This window comes from Acanthopagrus latus, chromosome 4 (genome assembly GCF_904848185.1).
Source record: "Acanthopagrus latus isolate v.2019 chromosome 4, fAcaLat1.1, whole genome shotgun sequence".
NCBI lineage: Eukaryota > Metazoa > Chordata > Actinopteri > Spariformes > Sparidae > Acanthopagrus > Acanthopagrus latus.
In genome coordinates this window covers 23,361,830-23,381,113 of record NC_051042.1, presented here as the reverse complement: position 1 = coordinate 23,381,113, position 19,284 = coordinate 23,361,830, and the positions used below count along the sequence as shown (strand labels likewise).

Sequence of the window (19,284 nt, the reverse complement as noted above, 5' to 3'; positions counted from 1 at the left end):
TGTCCTGAAATTATTGAAGAATTAAAAGCTAAAAGTCACATCAGCTCAACTGCATGAAGGGAAAAGCGGCATGGGTACACCGAGCTAAAATTAACTTCTTCGCTCGCTAGCAAAAGGAAAGTGAAAAAGACAAGACGCTGTCACAAAGATAGCAAGGCTCTGAGTATGTGTGTGTGTGTGTGTGTGTCGCTGTGTCTAGTTAGACTATGTCATCCAGCCACGGAGCAAACAAATCCAGTTCTCTCCATGGACAGCAAGTGAGGATCTGAACATTTAGAGGAGATCTGGGGCAAATAATAAGCTGCCATTCAGAAAAGGCCCTCACGAGAGCTGTCTGTGGTTTTAACTGTGATCGACAGGGCTGACATTTACCGAGTCAACCTCAGACTGCAGTGTGCCGTCCTCGCCGGACAAAACTTTAACCTCAGCTAACATTAGCTATGCTAAGTCAACATCCTCCCTGTATCTGCCTCGCCGTTGTTAGCATAGAGATTGAAGGAGGCAGAGAAATTAAAAGCGAGGAGATGTCAAGTGTACGGCTTGAAGACATCGTGTTTGTACAGCTCAGACAAAAACTAAATGGGCTGCTGCTGCTGTAGGAAAGCAGCCATTAGCAAATATTTCAGGAGACCCAAGAGTTGAGCAGCTGCACAAAATGCTCACATAAAATTATTTAAAATTTTGGAGGATGTGATGGAAAATTACTACACAGCTTCACAGACTGTTTATGATAATTTGATCACAATTAGTGCGTGTCATATTTTTGTTTATTGTTTTTGTGGAGGCCTATAAGTAAATTATTAATTAATGACAGTGACTGACAGCAATTACAGATATGTTCCATCAATGTGATGGCGTACTTTTATTTGTGTTTGATTTCCGTGTTCTGCTCTCAGTGCTTTGCTATGCAAATGGTGACTAATGTATCAGAGATGGAAAGTGGTAGGTGGTAAGTTGGTAGGTGAATTGATCTGAATTTACTTCTTTCTAACCTCCAGAATTTTTAGCATTTTCATTTGTTTCACCTTTGCTTTTCCTGCTGCGGGACGTTAATGTTTTTATTGTGAAATAGGTCTCTGAATAAGTCAACAAAGGGAACTCCAATCACGCGTGCGTACGTAATGTAAATAAAACCCACAGTGTTGTGCAAGAATGAGCTCATATTTTTTGCAAAATGCTGAACCCCGCGTAACCCTGCTCGAGCTTATGAGCGTCGTTAACTCCTGCACAAAGTTAATGAGGCGAAGATGAAGATGGGAACGTTTCATATCAAGTAAAGTAAAAGCCCAGAAGCTTAAGTTCTTTACAAATGCAGCGGTGTTACAGCTCAACCCAAGGCATCATGAGACTGTGGGTGGACTGCTAACAATCGTGCTAACAACACCTATAATTGTTTTCAACAAAGGAAATGGATAAATAACTCCAAGAGAGAGTTCAAGGCTGGATTTCAATGCTGCTAAAAAGGGATATGATCGTATCAGAAGCCTCATTAGCATTAATGGAATAAGCAGAAATGTGGCTAGCCAGCGTTTTTAACATGCAGCTTTCCAGAGATACTTACTATATAGTGTATGAAAGATTATTTTTATAACACAGCGTTAGGGGCTTGGGACGAATGAGTCAGAGGTTCTACTGCAGAAGAATAGCTTGGAGCAGGTTGTTTAAAAAGAAGAAGAAGAAGAAGAGGAAGAAGGAGAAAAAAGTCCTACTACTTTGTTCTCATTTCTGTGAACTGAACTTCGAGTTCTTGTGAACATGCACAGCACTGTTGTGGGGGCGACGAGAGAACGTTGAACTTGAAGGGCATTCATCAGTGGGTATCACAGGTGAGGCTGAGAGAATAAATGGAGCGTAAAGCTGCAGGGAGGTGACTCAGAGGTCTGTGTGTGTGCATGTGTGTGTCCCGCATGGAGACCAAAGGTCAAAAAAACGGTCTGGCTTGTTTTCGCTGAATGAAATATTCAGCATAAAATAGTGCTAGAGCACTGTGCAGCATGGCGGAGGAAGACCAAGTCGCAACGGGGCGCCCACTTAATGATCCGTCTTTAAAGCAGCATCCCAGCACGCATACATGTATGTGTCCTCCGTCATTTCACTGCAAACCAGAGAGTTACTGAGGTCACCGACACATTGTAATACCATTTGCGCCCACACATTCACACCTATTTATATACTCTCACGCTCGTCTTCACTCCCCCTATTCACCCTGCTAACCCCCATTACCCCTCTGTGCTGACAGAGAGCTTTTCCAGTCCAGGCCACAGAAAAAGGCTCCTGCTGCCTCCCGAACGCTGACATGCTCAAAGACAACCCCTCCCTTGCTCTCTGTTTTTTCTTTTTTTTTTTTTTTTTCACCGCGGTCTCTCATTGCCTGTATTCCCCTCCTTTCGCCCTATCTCTGTGTCACTTCGCGGCGCTCTCTGTCATCAAAATGAACTTTGAGTTAGTTTTCTGTGCATCCCGGTCTCTGGTGGTGCACTGTAAAGTTGCTGTCAGCTTCAATCCGGTGACCCGGGCGGCGATGAAAAGTGAGAAAAAAAGCAGAGCAAACATAAATTGGGAACACTGGTCACTAGGCGGCAATAACACAACGATGGAGTCTACAAAATACCAGCAGCCAGATGATTTTTCACTGGTTAATAAGTTTATGAGTGCACATTTATCATGCTTAGGAAGCTGTGGTGTGTGTGTGAAGAGCTCCCACACTTCCTGTGCTGGATTGTAAGTGTTTCCAGAGACACTGTGTGGTGAAAGTCACTTTTGAGCCATTGTTTATCTGGGTTTATTTTTTTACTGGGCCCGGAGAGGCAGCTCGCTCCCCTAAGCTGACTGACGGTCTAAATGCGAGCCGGTATTGATCGTCCTTCCTCAGGCCTTTCACGCAGCCTTGCTGAGGACACATTAAATGTGTTATAAGTTATTAAGAGCTCCAGGCCTCAAGTCTCACCTGTCTAACTTAAAATGTATTGACATATTGTGCTGACAAACTTTTTTTTAAAATTTTTTGACGTAGCCTGTGGGTGCGTTCTGACGCCTGCGAAGAGTGCGTGTGAGCGTATTCGTTAATGTGTCTATGCACAGTGCAGCCTCTCTGTACTGTGCTGAACACTGGGGAGCATGTGTCAGTGTATGGTTGTGTTGGGTACACGGAGAGACATTGAAACTGTGTGTGTGTATCGTGTGTGCGTGTGTGTGTGTGTGTGTGTACAGGGAGCAGGCTCGTCCTCTTGCTGCCCCGGGGGCTCAGAGCCCATTTCCTGTTGTGCAGTGTGATAAGTTTCCCTGTCAGATCCTCCCAGCACCACTATATTTCTGATAAGCTCCACTGCTAGTTTTCCCGACCTCTGGCACAGAGATCAATTTGAGATTGATTCAGAATGCCCTGCTGGGCCGAGCTGGAAGATCAATTTGAGATGGATTGTTCACGCCAGGGGGCCAATGACACGCAGTGCAGTGCTCACTTGCTTTTCCCCTCCTTTCGCTTTTCTTCACCCCTCAGTCTCCCTGGCTGTTGTTTCTTTCTCTCCCTCTTCCCCCTCCTATCTCCTCCTCTCTCTTTCAATTGTTTCACACTCGTCCTTCTGTGCTGTTTTTTCACACCGCTTCGCGACTTTCACCCTTTTGCATCAATCCTTTTTTTCATGCCTATGTGTCTCCCCGCTTCCCACCTGCTTCTTTTACCTTTCTCCTCCCAGCGTCGAGGGATAGAGATGACTTCATTAGCAGAGGGAGCGACCTCTGCAGAGTGATAAGCCTTCAGGACAGGCCAGATAACTCATCTGGTTTGGTAATGCACAAAGAATACATGGACACACACACACACACACACACAGTAAAAATGGGTAGAAAGCTATATATTTCTTCTTTAGTTATGAGATCCTGGTGATTTTTGCTATCGCGCCCTCAGCTATTGGTGTCACAGCCACCACTGCCTCGTGACCTTTTTCCACAGAACATCATGTCCACAGAATCCATATCACTCTCTCTCTCCTTTGTCACTACCCCCCTCTCTCTCTATCCACCTGTCTCCTATCTTCACTTATTCTCTGTTGTCTCAAAGGGCTCGGGCAGTAGCCCTTAAACCAGCGGAGGCACTCTCCTCCCTCGTCTGCACGCGGTGACCTTTTCCCCAGCATTACACCCACCTCTGACTGCACTGACCTTTACCTACAGTAGCCCCCATCACCTCTCTCGGGAGCAGAGTGCAGGCAGCACATCGTCTGTGCATCCAAGCACAGAGGACAGAAGGGGAAAAGCCGGCCGCACAAATGAAAAACGGCACTTACACTGTAAAATTGATGCTGAAGTGGAAGGGGAAGGCACAGTCGGCATTGATGAATAGTTAGCAGGCTGAAAAACTGACACCTCGGCCGGGAGCTTTCTCGCCCGTCTCACTTAGGGAAGGTGTGTGAGGATGCTGAGTTCAAACTAAGGGGTGCATTCAAACACAATTAAAGACGAGGTGAGGTGAAAAGTTTGCCATTACGGAGAGTGGTGAGATGCAATGAACTGTACAAATGGGGGTGAGGGCAAACACTGATGGACAGTCAAAGAAACCTCAAAGGAACACAAGGTGAAACAGAGAAGGTTGGGGAAGTAATGAAAAAAGAGAGCTTAAGAAAGCAGCTTAAATCACATCCGGTCAGTCGCTGCGTGGAGTGGACGTGCTGTTCGGATCGTCTCTGTCAGAAGCGCTTGAAGCAGACGCCCCAGTTCTGTGTGTATTCAGGGTGCTGTCCAATGATCCAACAGTACTTCCACTCTGTTGAAAGCTGCTTCAGCTCCCCAGGCTTCCTCACCTTCCCTGTGTAAAAGCATTTTACTGCCACTGATTCTGTACAATTATGATCATGAAATGGCAACTCTGCATATATGCAGCTTTGTATCAGTGCAGTTCTGATGGTATATGTGAATGAACAATGCTAAACTTTCGTCCATTTTGCCCGCACCGAGAGCCTTGCATTCTTTTTACTGGTCCTCTGAATGACATAAAATGCATCATCTGGTTGATTGTAAGGCTCTTGTGTCAACTACAGACTGCAAGCATCCATCGACAAATGGCATTAATTTAATGAATAATAATCTTTTTACTGAAGTCAATGTATATGTGTAATGAAACACAAATCCAGTCATTACTGTCTGTAATCACAGACTCTACTATTAACCATACCACCGTCACTTAACCTAACTCTGACTCCAAATGCTCTTGTACAGTTCCTAGATTGTATTGTAGTTGTTAGTCTGATATAACTTTATTATCATCAACTCTACCATTAATTTCTTCGTCTTTCTTCTCGTAGCTGTACTTACTTCCATCATTGCGCTGCTGCCACCTAATCTTTTCTGCTCCGGGTCCATAAAAATGTTTCTTATCCTAACCCAAACTTTTTCTTGGTAAAAATTGAGTTTAGATTTATTTGAATGGGACGCACGCTCTCATCCACAATGATCGAATCTGCAATGCAAAAGGCATCTGTGGCACGGGTGGTGCATTCATACACAAAAAGTATACATTTATTTGAAACCACACACAGACTCCTGCTGTATTGATCCGAATCACTCCCGCGTGAGCGTGTGGGGAACAGGTTTCATGCCTGCTCTGCAGTGAGTCACAGGAGCTGATTGGCCACATGGTGTCTGACTTGGTTGGAACAATGTTGCTACTCTAAATGAAAACACTGCCACGAAGGCCCAGAACTCTCTCCACACTTCATTTAACTTCATTTTACCAAAGTGCAGACCTAAGCAGAACGGCCTTGCTATTTGTGAGGAGAAACTAAATGGTGAGAAATCCATCACCGTGAACAGCAGTATTCTCTGAAGTGCTTTTCAATATACAATAAATGAACAACCCAAACTACAGCCATGCTGAATTATGTGATTTCCCCCCCCCCCCACCTTCCATATTTTGCCTTGTTTTCTTTTATTAGTCAATTTTTCTGAAAATATATCAGGAGCTATCAAATATCAAATACATGCTAAATGACTTCTAGCCAAGTCAGCAAACTGAAGACGACTACAAAGTCCTGAAAGTCACAAATCACACATCCGCAGTCATTAACTCAGACTAGAATCCTGCATGGATCACCTCTGCACATTTCACATCACAGCCCGACGTCAGAAAACAAAGTGCAGATCAACGTCTGCGTTGCATCTATTTCACAGCTGTGTATTTACAAGCTTTAAAGTGCTTTTAGCCCCATTAACTATATACAAATATGAGCTGTTATGTCTTACCCATTGTGCATTATGCAACACCGTCTTTTTAAACACCACTTATGTCATTTCTAAAAAGATGATCATGCTGTTGTGTGTGTGTGTGTGTGTGTGTGTGTGTGTACAGATTTAGCTGTGGGTGGCTGTCATAACAGCTGGCGGACAGCTGTGTTGTGACAATCAGAATGATGTGACAGAAAAATGTCCGGCAGAAAGAGGTCATTCGTAAAAACGGGTGAACTTTCTTGACTGCAGATTGCCTCCGTTTGACCTTTGCTTTTTCGCTGCTCGTGGGGGTTTTACAGATGTCAGCCAGACGAGCCTCGGGATAGATACACACATACAATCAAATGACAAAATACGTGACAAGCCTTGCTGGGAACAACAGATGAGATAGGATGAAAGGAGGTATGACTAAAAATACAAACTCATTTCAGAAAAGAAAAGGATGCATATGGCATTATCACTGTTTTGAGAATAGAAGCTACAGTTTACATATCTGTTCTCTAAACTGCCATAATGCCTCTTATAAAAATCTTAAATGATCATTCTGGTTCATCACAACCTACCTATTCTTTTCCCTTTTTGTAAAATGAATACATGAATAAATCAAATGGGAAAATATAATGGAAAAGTTAATAAATAGGGGATTTAAGACAAAGGTAAATAAATATAAAAGCAAGTTAAAACTGAAATATTAATTTATATCATAAATTATGTCATGGAAATGCCTGTTTTCAGCATTATTTTTGGTGCATTTAAAGGCATATTCACTTTTTTTTGTTTCTTTCTTTGACAGGTTCAGTCCTCCATATCACGGCATCAACATTACAAAGTCTAATGGGGGTAAGAAACAGATCAGACGGTCGTTTCACCATCTGCATAAATAAGGCGAGTACAAGGAAGTCAAATTTCAAAAAGGAGGTCAGCCTGTAAAGTGTGATGGACCGTTATGATCCTGACAGTTGAAATCTCTCCCTTCACCTTTGCCTTCTCTTCAGAATAAGTATGACTTTCTTTAAACCCAAATAGATTTATTTTTAATTATGTTGATCCGACTCCCAAGCCTCAGCAGTTAACATGGTTTGCAGAGTGTTATCACAACTAGTATAAATGGTTTAAAAAAGACCCAAGTAATAATAAACAATAATGATCTTTTTCAGCTGCCTTGACACTCTTATGTGACCAATCTGTCACCCTCACCTGTATCCATGTAATATCTGATGTCAGATCAGTCCTTAAGTTGTTGCAGACACAGACAGGACATCGTCACCCACTGCTCAACGGACAATGGCAGAGTTCACACCATGATGCCTCCACCTGTCCCGCCTCCGTTAGCCTCTTTGAGCCCTATATGACAGATGGGCCCGCTGCATCGTTTCCATCCTAACTCAAACCCCTCTCCACGACCAGCCCCTCTGATAATTAAAACAGATGAGAGGCTATGACAAGAATGAAGCACAGCCGAAAATACCAGATGCTCAGTCGCTCCGTGTTCAGGTCAGTCCCTTCGTCACTGAGATATAAGTACAGTCAGGAGAAAATGTTGTCAGTTAACATTTTCTGCCTGCCGCCGATATGTTTGTATTCATGCGTGTGACAGTTTAAGTACAATAATCACATTTCACGTTCGGATTGCATGTCTATGACCTGACCTTCATATCGAGAGGTGGAGGAGATGGTGGAGGAGTTAGGTGAGAAAGATGGCAAGTCAGTGACCCCAGTTCAGGATTGCCTGAATCTGCTGTGTATTTTTAAGGAGTAGTTTTAGCCATGATTGTTGCAACCAAAACAGGTATTTTAAGCCAAAACATGATGTTTTCCTAACCCTAGCAGGGCTCTTTTATTCATAAATCTAAACAGACCATAAGAAGGGAGTTGAAGAACATAAAATTGCAACCTAAAGAAACGTAAAATTTCAACATATCCGTTGTTTACAGAAATATACAGTCCCAATGTTTATTCTACCAAGTGGGTCGCACACACTCACAAACACCTCTGGGGCTCTTCGTCTGGCACCTGAGCCTCTTTACAGAGGCCACACAGTACACTGAGCTTTTGTACGCAGTGCACTGGAGCACAAAGAGGCCGCGGCTGCAGCAGCAGCATCTGGGCCATGAAACACTTGCCACTCATTCTCCCCCATCCCTCCATCCACAGCTGGGTACTGCCAAGCTAGAGGAGACCTGTGGCAGTAAGAGAGCGCAGGCGATAAATGATGACAAAACCCTTATGTCGCCAGGGTCGCTCTGAAGCAAATACCCTGGGGGGAGACATATGAAGGGGAGGCAGCGGGAAGAGAGGAATAGGGGCATAAATTGTGCTAACTATCACGAGACAAAAACAATGACTTGGACAACAAAAAAGACATTCTTGATTTTGTTTTCTTTGCTGAACCGGAGAGAATGTGAATTGATAATCTGACTTTCTAGGAATGACAGTTCAGAAATGGTGGCATCCCGTATGGTGAGCATGAGCAGATTATATTGCTTCAGCGTCTTGACATGAGTTGGAAAGTTAGCTCACAAAGTAATCTAGGCCACAGGCAGTAGTGTTTGTTGGCCGGCTCTGTGAGAGGAGTGGGAGGAGGGAGGATCGGGGCACACTGCTGCCAGCAGCACAGAACAGGATTATTGGAGTCTGGACAGAGAGGTTTTCGGTGGCTGTCTCGACATGATTTACATTTGTGATGTTAACTGTGCTGTAGTTTCTGTTTGTGGGAAATGATCATGGAGATTGGCCTGTCCTATATTTCATATCTCTCACTTTGCCAATAGCTAAAAATCTATGTGGTGCTATGAAGGGAAAAGAACAACACTTTCAGATGCGGCCTTCAAATAAACACAAAACCGATTAATTCACTTTTTATGTTTGCCGTTGTACATTATATACACATTGATGCTGTATAGGTGTGGCTCTAATGATGGTGATGTTCGTTTGTCAGCCCATTTTGGCCCACACTGAAATATCTTAACAGCTTTTTAGATGGACATTAATGGTGCACAGAGGATTAACCCTCCTGACTTTGGTGACCCACAGACTGAAAAATATCTCAACATCTATCTATCCACTATCTGCAGACAAAAAAAAAATAGCGTCCAGGCAAAGTATCTTAACACTTTGGTGTTCCTGCACGAGTGCCACAATGAGTGTTCGCCTGTGTTTTTACAACTATAAACGAGTTATAATGTAAAGAGTTATAGCTGGTTTGCATTTTTAAGTGTCCTGTCAATGGTTTTTTTTGGGGGGGGGCCTCAACACTAACAGTAGGTTCATGGGTGCTTTGTGCTAATTAGCAAAAATGAGCACAAACTAAGATAGCGATCCTGAGCAACATTATACCTACCCAACATCAGCATGTCAGCAATGTCACTGCGCGCACGTTAGCATGCTGATGTTAGCATTTAGCTCACAGCATCTCTGTGCCTGATTAAGCCTCGCAGTGCTGCTAGCATGGCTGAAGGTCTGTTCAGTCAGCACAGCTTCTGAGCTTCGTTAATTCGACTGGATGTGACCATAAATGGCTACAGGAAGCCGAGTTGGTCTGCTTAAAGTCCATGTCATCTCTGCGAAAAATCAAGCAGGCCTGGAATATATCAGGGCTGATACCTCAGGTGTGTTCCATTTGTGGTTAGTCATTATGTGTGTGTGTGTGTGTGTGTGTGTGTGTGTGTGTGTCTGTTGTATGAGTAACCTCATTAATGCATGGCTGCATGCTGCTGAATAACTACATGGTGAAATGGGTAATAACGTGCGGTGGTTTAAGGTTTAGGCAGAGATGGTCAGAGGGGGTGGGGGAGGAGGGGGAGGAGGAGGAGGAGGAGGAGGGAGGGAGGGCAGGCAGAAAGCTGGATTAACTCTTTTGAAGGACATGCTGGGATCATAATATAAAATGATCCATGCTGCAGTATTTATACCTTTACGTACTTGGAGGGACAGTAAATGGAGCTGCCAGGAATGGAAAAATAACAGTTTATATTGTGGAGTTGGAAACATATGTGGAGTTCCAGTAATGGAGAAAAATGATATTTGATGATTAGGCGAGAGATAAACAAGTCAGCATTAATATAATCACATCTGTTAATGTTCATTTCCTATTCTGGTTTGTTTTCTGTACCTGTTTTGCATTTTTTCCTGGGGTGGATGTCCTGCGAAGTATTTATTCATTATTCACTGTGTTTATTCCTGTTGCCTTGATATGAGTATCTCTCCTCTCACCATCTCCATTGTCAGCAAAAGCGCTGTGTGCCTGTAACGTTGCGGCGTTTCACCATTTTATTATTAGGTAGATGCAGCTACATGTATGTTTAAATATTTACATCTGTCTTTCTCTTTTCTGATAAGTTGGCATTTTCTACAAACCTTGCCTGTCATTTCTACTTCCTTTGTTATATAAAGGACATTATATGGACTTCCAGAGGACATATAGGAGCAGATGCACTGTTGGTGGAGTAAGAGCTATTGATGCAATCCGTTGCAAGTCAGAGGTCGATATTCTCGACTTCCAATCTAAATGCATTGCAAACATGGACGCCAGCAGCAAACAGATGTGCAAATGGAAAGTCTATGAAATTCACGAGCAACTACAGCAGCACCGATAACAAAGGTGCGTTGTCACAGAACTGACCACCTTCACGAAATTCACACTCCAAACAAACAGTGTTGTAGTAATGAGTCAGTTAACGTTATTACACATTCGGTTCTCTTGTCTAGAGAAAATAAAGGTCGCCCAGCAATGTCGCGACTCTTCTCTGTTCTGGCGCCTCAGTGGTGGAATGAGCTCCCAACCAATGTCAGGACAGCGGAGTCACTCGCCATCTTCCACAAAAGATTCAAGACCCATTGGTTCAGACGTCACCTCGATCTGCATTGGATGACTCCCCTCCCAGTAAGTAACATTCCTACATATGGAGCCTTTAACAGACGACAGCCTGCTCTCGATGACTTCGGTCAGGCGTAAATCAACTGAACAGAATTTGACAACAACATAGTTCTTGATGCAGCAAATTTCAAAACCCAAAGTCAAGAGTGATGAGATGGTAAAAGGTAATTGTTCACTGTGTGTGTCACCACACTGCTGCGATGTCATGTGTGTTGATGTCGGTGAAGTCATTCTAGGTGGATGTTTCTGGGATTTCCAAATTGGATGACCATTCTGTTGCACTTTTCCTTTTTCCAAGCTCCGAATACAATGAAATGCAGCATAGGAAATGAGAATCTACTCAAACACGCGCACACACACGAAGACACACACAGTTCTTCCTGTGGTTTATGCTCATTAGAGGAGCTCCAGTCCACAGAGCTGCAGCTCCAGTAAGAGATGCAGTTCAAGGATAGAGTTGGAGGTAAGAGTAATGAAGGCATGAATGAATTTAAACAAGCCACCACACACACACACACACACACACACACACACACACACACACACACACACATGCCCACACGCACACACACACACTGTCGTCTCCCCCACTGCCCTCCATTCCCTCCCCCGGCTATCTGAGCACACGGGTGATGTTAGTGTAGCTCTTGCACTCCAGTATTGAACTGCCTGCAATAAACAGTAATCAGCCACAATCATATGTGTGCACTACATCAACAGATAGATTAAAACATTGACCGATGGAGACAGCACCTATGGCCAAAATCGATAGCAGCTAACATACACGGCTGGTATGAGGCTAATAACGAATAATGCTGCATTGATTGCAACGCTGAGGTGCAGCTATTGAGTTACAGATAAAGGGTTGCAGCAAATAATAGAGCACGGAATTATCTCTGAGTGTGTGGGGGTGGAAATGTGTGTGTGTGTGTGTGTGTGTGTGTGTGTGTGTGTGTGTGTGTGTGTGTGTGTGTGTGTGTGGGGTGGGGTTCATACTCACCCGTAAGTGGTGTTGCTGGCCCTCTTGCTCGCTGCCCTGGAGCGGCTGGACTTCAACTCTCCACTCATGGTCATGTCTGTGCGGAAGAGCAACCAATTAATTGTGTAGTGTTACAGTAAAGAGCATCACAGCACAGCAGCGGGTACCAAGCACAGAGTGGGAGTGTTCAGATTCAGAGTAACTAACCTGTAAACCCTGCACGGTGTCTGCTCATGTTGATCTGACTCTTAGCTAACTCTTAATCTGAGCAGAATTAACCTAAACCATTGAAGTTGTTGTCATCATCTGACATGATAATGACTGAAGGGCCAGCGCAGACTGACAGTGGCTGAGTTTCACACACATCTATCACTCTCTGTTGATTGCTTCTGCCACTCCGAGCCAGCTGTTCACCTCCATGTTCGTCTCCTGTCTGCAAGCGCACATCAGAAAACTCGGCGGTGCAGCTTCAGACGTGTCTCAGAAGCCCAACTCTATCTCTCCGTCTCCCCGTGTCTCTCCTGCAAACACCTCTGAAGCACACGGTCCAACGGGCCAATTAACCAACAGCCATTTTGATTACAGGAAACGCCGACAGCTCAGCGGTGATTTTACCAAAGCTGAGCGTAGGAGAGAGGGAAAAGTGCAGGAGTAAAAAGAGGAGGTGAGGATTGTAGAGGAGAGGAGAAGAGAGGGGGCCGGTCTGACATGGACAGATGGGTGGCGAATGGAGTGTGACTGGGCCAGCTGCACATACACTCACACAGCGTGACTGTCAAATGGCTGGAGGCTACAATTAATTAAGTACGGGTTTGAATGTGTGAAAAGAAATTTAGACACGTGTATGTGCCTTTACCTCCCGCAGCAGGGATAATTTTCTGACAGTTTATAGTCAAACAGTGACCTGCTGGTCGGCTTCTCTGTGGATGGGGAGCTGGCCCCCCTGCTGTTGACACCTTAACCGTTACCTGCCTGAACCATGATGCATGCACACAGGACTGTGAAGGAAAACAGAAAATCGGATGGGGGTGTTTTGTGAATAGCATTCAAGTGGAAGTATTTGGAGGGAAGTAACCGGTATTTTGGTACGTTTTGCAAACATATTTTTTCATCTAATGATACATGTGAATTTAGTTTATTTATTCAACTTTTATTCAAGCAGGAAGCCACTTGAGATTTAAATCTCTTTACCGAGGGAGACCAGCACAAAAAAACACACCAATTACAAGGTAGAGACTGAATTCAGCTTAAATAAGGTAATTGCATTTCTCTGTTTTATGGAGGTTTAAAGGAACGCTATTATGCGTATTTGTTGTTTCCCTTTCCATCAGGGTTTTATAGGTTCTTGTGCGTGTGAAAGATCTTGCATGTTAAAAAGCCCAAGTCCAAACGATCTGAAACTCCTCTCACCCACAGAAAACACTGCTCCTGTAGTGCCTGGAAATGTCTTTTCAGTAGTCCACTTCTGGACATCACACTACATCACCATGTCACACTGCATGATTAATGGCTATATACACATTAGAAGTGAACTTAATTATCTATCTATCTATCTATCTATCTATCTATCTATCTATCTATCTATCTATCTATCTATCTATCTATCTATCTATCTTGTTCTTCACACACACTACACAAGCTTTGTTATATTTATTCTTAGAACAATGTACCATTCTATGCCCACAATGTTGTGACAGTTTTGCCATGTTGTATAAAATATCAAAGACTGCTATTTATCATGTTATTGTTTCTAAGATAAAAACACTAAAGGGCCACACATTTCATATACCGGTGTATAAAAGTTTATCTGAGCTGACAGAAGACTGAAACGTGATGAGGCAAATAATCTCTAATAACAGACTGGACAGTTCCTCATCCACACAGATTGGTGCTGAAGTGATTGTAGGGCAGAGGGAAACGAAACTGAGTTTTATGATGTGTTTGCTGAGCAACGTGACAACTGCATGATTGACTGCGTGAAGGAGTCATTACACAGGAAGAGGATGGAGGAGGCTGCTGAGCGCAGTTGTCTTGCTCCACAGGAGCAAAACCTCAGGAGGCAGTCAGACCGCTATTTTGGTTAACTAAACCCAATACGGTGAAATCTGCTTCTTCGTTGTAGGCTTTCTCCACATATACTGCAAACTCTGGGCTGCTCTTTCTCTTCCCCCACTTGGCTACTTAAACACTGAGACCTACATAAAGATCATTTCAGGCACATGTCTGCAGTGATAACCAACATCATGCTCGGAAACTGCATGTGTTGACAGTGTAAATGATGAATGTGATGATAATGGTGATTAATGTTTGCTGCTGTAGGGCAATTGTTAATTTTCCCCCTCCCATTATTTATATTTTTACTTTAACCCTCTTATATGGCATTTATTATACCTTCATCAACAATTCATAAGTAGTTTATAACAATGCAGCCGTATGCAAAGGTTGATATTGGGTATTTCTTAAAAAATTACTTAATCCTCTCCCATGAAGATATATGTCATATTATTGGTGCTGTTTCTGATGAACAAATTAATTAAACACATCTGCTCACAACCGGAGAGGAGACACACCATTCAAAGCATTTTGAATGGCAAAGTCTGCGACGCCAGAGATGGCTGCCTTATGTTGGATATTTCTTCCCTGCAAAAGCCAATAGCATGCTATATAGCTGCCAAACCAGGAAAGATATCAGCCAGTCTTGTTGTTGCACTGATGGAAGCACACAGCTGATATTCACGACAGCTTCAAAACGATTCGGGAAAATAAGCGCGGAGGAAGGGGAAGAGAGAGGAAGCTGACACTGACATTGAATCTCTTTGTGGTCTCCACTCTTGATTGAGCTGTAAAATAAGTTGGCATCACAAAAATAACTTTTCAAACTTTTATTATGATTTTACGTCCAGGTGACCATTAAAAGTGAAGATCTCATTGTTTCCCCATTCGTCAAGATAGAGGCCTGGTCTTCTTAGCCTGAGATAACTGCCCAGGGCGTTGGTTGTCAAGATGGCTGCCAAGTTGCCTGTGAGGACTTTGTGAAACCTTTGTCAAAACGTGTCATAGGCTACATAAATTATGTTTATATAAAAGGCTAAATGGAGGTAGTAAAGTGTTTCTACCAATATATGATCTTTTGTTGTCACTGGTTTCCTTTTAAAAATAAGGCTTTTCATTCTACCACATTTTTTAAAAATGTTGATCTTTTACTGCATGAGAAAACAGATTGCTAATCTGAATTTCCACCACTGCTTACTGCCAAAAATCCCTCTTTTCATGCTGTGTTTGTTAAGCTGGAAAGGAATTGAAAAGGCATTTGGCTCCAACATTGATTATTTGTCAAAGGTATGATGAAATGTTTTCATTCTATGTGTGTTGAAACAGCTCAGCTTTGTACACTTGCACATTGTTTCCTCTCAGTTGTCTATAACACCACGTGAAAACGACAGGAATGGTACAACGCATTTGTTCTCGACCCTTTTATTTCTGATTATTTTGGGGTTCCAGTGGTTTGTTTTCCTCTTTAGTAACACAGATGTTTGGATGCATTACAGACAATTTTGCGTATCTCAAAATTGCATGAATGGTGATAGTATCATTGTCATGGGTTGTGTTTCATGATTCTCATTACAGACCAGCTGAATCAGGGACAAGCCCAAGAGACTCCAGCTAAAAATAGCAGAGATAGATCGCACGGAAAACAAACAGCAGTGCAATCTAACAAATAGTATGTTTGTAAAATAGAAGCGAGGGCCACCAGAGGACACATCAAGGTCACATGCAATCAGCCATAATGAGTTGTAAAGCCTCAGCCTCTGCCTCGGTCTACAGTCTGTCGCTGCGCTTTGTATCAGCGGATGTCAGGCCGAGTGCCAGAGCGTCGCCTCATACCGAGCCAAAGTGAGAGCCGGCTTAATCACACTACCTGGAAACACAACAACACAGAAACAACGTGCAAAAGCCTTTCTTACTCTAAATTATTCAGAGTCTCCACAGGAGGCCTGAAAGGGCTGAGTGCTTCGGCTGACCGGACGGCCTTTGAAGACCCCAGTCAGTCAGCATCCACCCTGCTGAAGTGTCCTTGAACTCCCCACCAGCTGCAGGAAAGCTCCTCTGTCTGAATCTGCACTTTCACCTCCCCTGTCTACACTAAAGAGACATCCTCTCTGCAGGGGTCTGTTAAGTAGCTCACTAATTTTCTTTTACTCATAGTCAGGCTTCAGGTGATTCATGTATGCAACAGTAAAACTCAAGAATGAACACTGAGACTGTCAGACTCTGCAGAAGGCTTCGTGCACTGCATGTAATTTATGTTCACAGACTTTTTTGGCAAGAGGCTCGTGCACAGCCACACGTGCAAAACACACACACGCACACGTTCCTGCAGTTTGGAAAAGGGCCAACATAATTTGCCTTGAATAGCGAACACGGTAGCGTGTATCAGAAAATATAATTCATGCTGTATTAATCTGTGCACTTTGAAGCTACTGATGAGCGGGAGATCAGATAAAGCCATCACTAAATTTTTCTCCCCCCCGCTTCGGTAATTTGCCACGCGATGAGGCTGAGCTGCATTCTGACTTGTTATGTTGTTTTTTTTGTTTTGTTTTGTTTTTTGGTTGTTTTTTTAATTTTTTTTTTAGATATTTTTCAATTAATGTCTGAATCAAACACCTAATTTCCGAACTGAGCAGAAATGCTTGCGCTGACGAGTGACACATCTATTTTCGGTGGCGTGTCAATCTAAGAATATTTAACGTTCACACATCTTTCCACACAAAAAGACAATTGTGCAATTAGGACAGAACGCCTTTGCGACAATCATTTTAACTGGGACAACAGGGGCTGCTAAATTGATTTCACTTTAACTGGCTGTGGCAGATTTAAGAAACCGTTTCATACCTAGGTGGAAAATATATTTAACTGTCCCTTTATGACTACCTCTTATCTAAATCTAATTGGTCAGGATGCTGTTAGAATCTATAAGCCTTTCATGTCTTAGCTGAGAACAAAGTTGTCAAGATAAAACGTTTTTTTTGCTATAAAGCAGCTGAATAAGTGCAATATGACACTTTTTTTAGTTGATTGTGCCGGATACATTTCTTCACCTGAGTCTGACCTGCTCTTCATATGAAACAAAGTTTGTTTCACTTGTGTTCTGTCCTTAAAGCTGTGACTAATTGGATCATCTGTGGTCCATTGTCACACTTCCTGTTTGCAGCTTGGTGGGCAAATGGACTCTCGAGCCGAAAAGAGGACACATTTATCTTGTTTTCATTTTGATACGCACACGTCTTTTTAACATCACTTGTCTCTGAGGTTATTAATCAGGCCGTAGTCTGGCACCCTACATTTGGAGAGAGGATAGTTTGTCAAATGCGGATATAGAAGCACAGAGCGCATGAATCTTGCTGACCGACGCTGCACTCTGTCATGTATCGTCTTCATTTGCTGCGCTGCTGCTGACCTTCGGGTCACACTCGGGGCCAAGCAGCGACCACGAAGCTTTAGTCTGCACTCTTGTGTGTGATCTCTGGCATCGCTGTCAACATAAACATGGATCATAACACTAATGAATCAAGAGAGCAGATAGAAAATTTAGGGAACTGATGTCATGTTGGACAGACTAAATTTATACACCACCTCAGTGAAAAGGGAGGTGAGCTAAAGCCAGTAGAAACATCACTACCACGACTACACATGGGGATCCCACATCACAGAGAGAGCCTGAGATGAGTTTTGCTTCCACTGTCTGGATTGAACTCTTCTACTTTCCCAGCAGACGTGCAGCTTTGTGAGTAGAGTGCTGTTTTTGAAGTAGTGTGGAAGTTGTGAGGAGGTGTAGCCGCTCTGCCTGCCCGCCTGTTAAAATGCCCTGACTGGGAACTGTTCACAAAAGCGATGCACGACTCATTCCACAGCCGAAGACAAAAGAAAACAAAACATATGCTTTAGTCCGTTACCAGACTGTAGGACTACGGCATAGTTAAGCCTTGTTAAACATTTCCGTCTCACAAGCTGACCTTGCCGATAGGAGAGACAAGTTGAGCTTTGAGCATGAAGTTGTCAGAAAGACCTGAAAAAACATGTTATTCTAGCGCATGCCAGAAACACCTTTTAATGCTTAATGTTTACGTCATACTCTCAGACATCTCACAGATCTGTTCCCAAACCATCTTCTGACTGGATCAATCAATGTGTAGGTAGGGAGAGGGCCAGAAAAAACAAAACAAAACAAAACAAAACAAAACAAAAACAGCTATGAGGCAAAAGTGAGAGGGAACCTGGGATTCAGACGAGCAAACACAGGCTGAGACTATGAGGAGAGAGGCTTGTAGAGGGAAAGGCAGAGGATGGGAGGGAGGGGGGGAGCAGAAGAAACGAGAGGCACAGTGGAAAATGTTGTCTTTCAGAAACACAGTGCTGCATGCAAACATCCACTAACACATGCATGAACACACACGCAGGGATAAAAACCCCTGTATACTCACATCTGGGGCTGAACAGGGTCATATCAGGGATGCCAAACAACCAGGAGACTGAGAGAAGAGATGCTCGCTGAGGATTTTCTTCGCGTCTCTCTTGCAACTCACTCTTTTTTACGTCCTCGCTCCTGCTGTGGGTGAGCTTGTCTGTGTGAGTGTGTGTGTGTGTGTGCGTGTGTGTGTATTCAGGCTGCCGTTTGGGCTGACTGCTGTGATACTACTGAGTCAGTAACAAACCAGCTAGAGAAGCACCGATGGGATGTACCAAATGTTTCCCTTTGGCAGGGGTGCACAGGGGTGCAGTGAGCTGTTCCATGAGCAGGAGAACTGGCAGGAGGATTGGGCGAGTGTGCAGCTGGTTTCCCCTCAGCAACAGGAGCTTGGCTGGAGCTCAGGGCTTTCAAATTCCAGCCAGGCAAGGAGAAAGCTGCCGGAGTGTGTGCAAGTGTGTCTGTATCTTAATACACTCGCAGGAACCTGAAGAAACAGCTGTGCACGAGCTCCACTTCACACTGATGATGTGCAAGTCTATATAATAGACTGTATACTCATATAAAGTAAATAATACATGCACACACTTACAGAGGGGATTAAAATAGACCTGACGTGTTCTTATGAAGGTCATTTATGTATTCATGAAGTTAAGTTGCTCCAGAAGCGTTTGATGGCTTATTTGTAAAAAATCTCTTAGCATCCTGCCAGTAATTAATAAATCGAATGCTCTGACA

The 19,284-nt window shown here is 43.5% G+C and overlaps 1 protein-coding gene across 2 annotated transcripts in view; it reads right to left on the bottom strand.

Annotated features, from left to right (window-relative positions):
- The window catches only part of si:dkey-234i14.2 (heterogeneous nuclear ribonucleoprotein C), a 42,562-nt gene extending 23,805 nt beyond the window's left edge, over nucleotides 1-18,757 (bottom strand). For both annotated transcript variants that reach the window (XM_037094330.1, XM_037094331.1), the window contains exons 1-2: nucleotides 18,563-18,757; nucleotides 12,099-12,174 (exon numbers count right to left, since the gene is read on the bottom strand). In XM_037094330.1, coding sequence (XP_036950225.1) covers nucleotides 12,099-12,174; nucleotides 18,563-18,584 — 98 coding nt within the window. In that variant the 5' untranslated portion in view covers nucleotides 18,585-18,757. The remainder of the gene's footprint in view (nucleotides 1-12,098; nucleotides 12,175-18,562) is intronic.
- Between the last annotated feature and the right edge of the window lie 527 nt (nucleotides 18,758-19,284).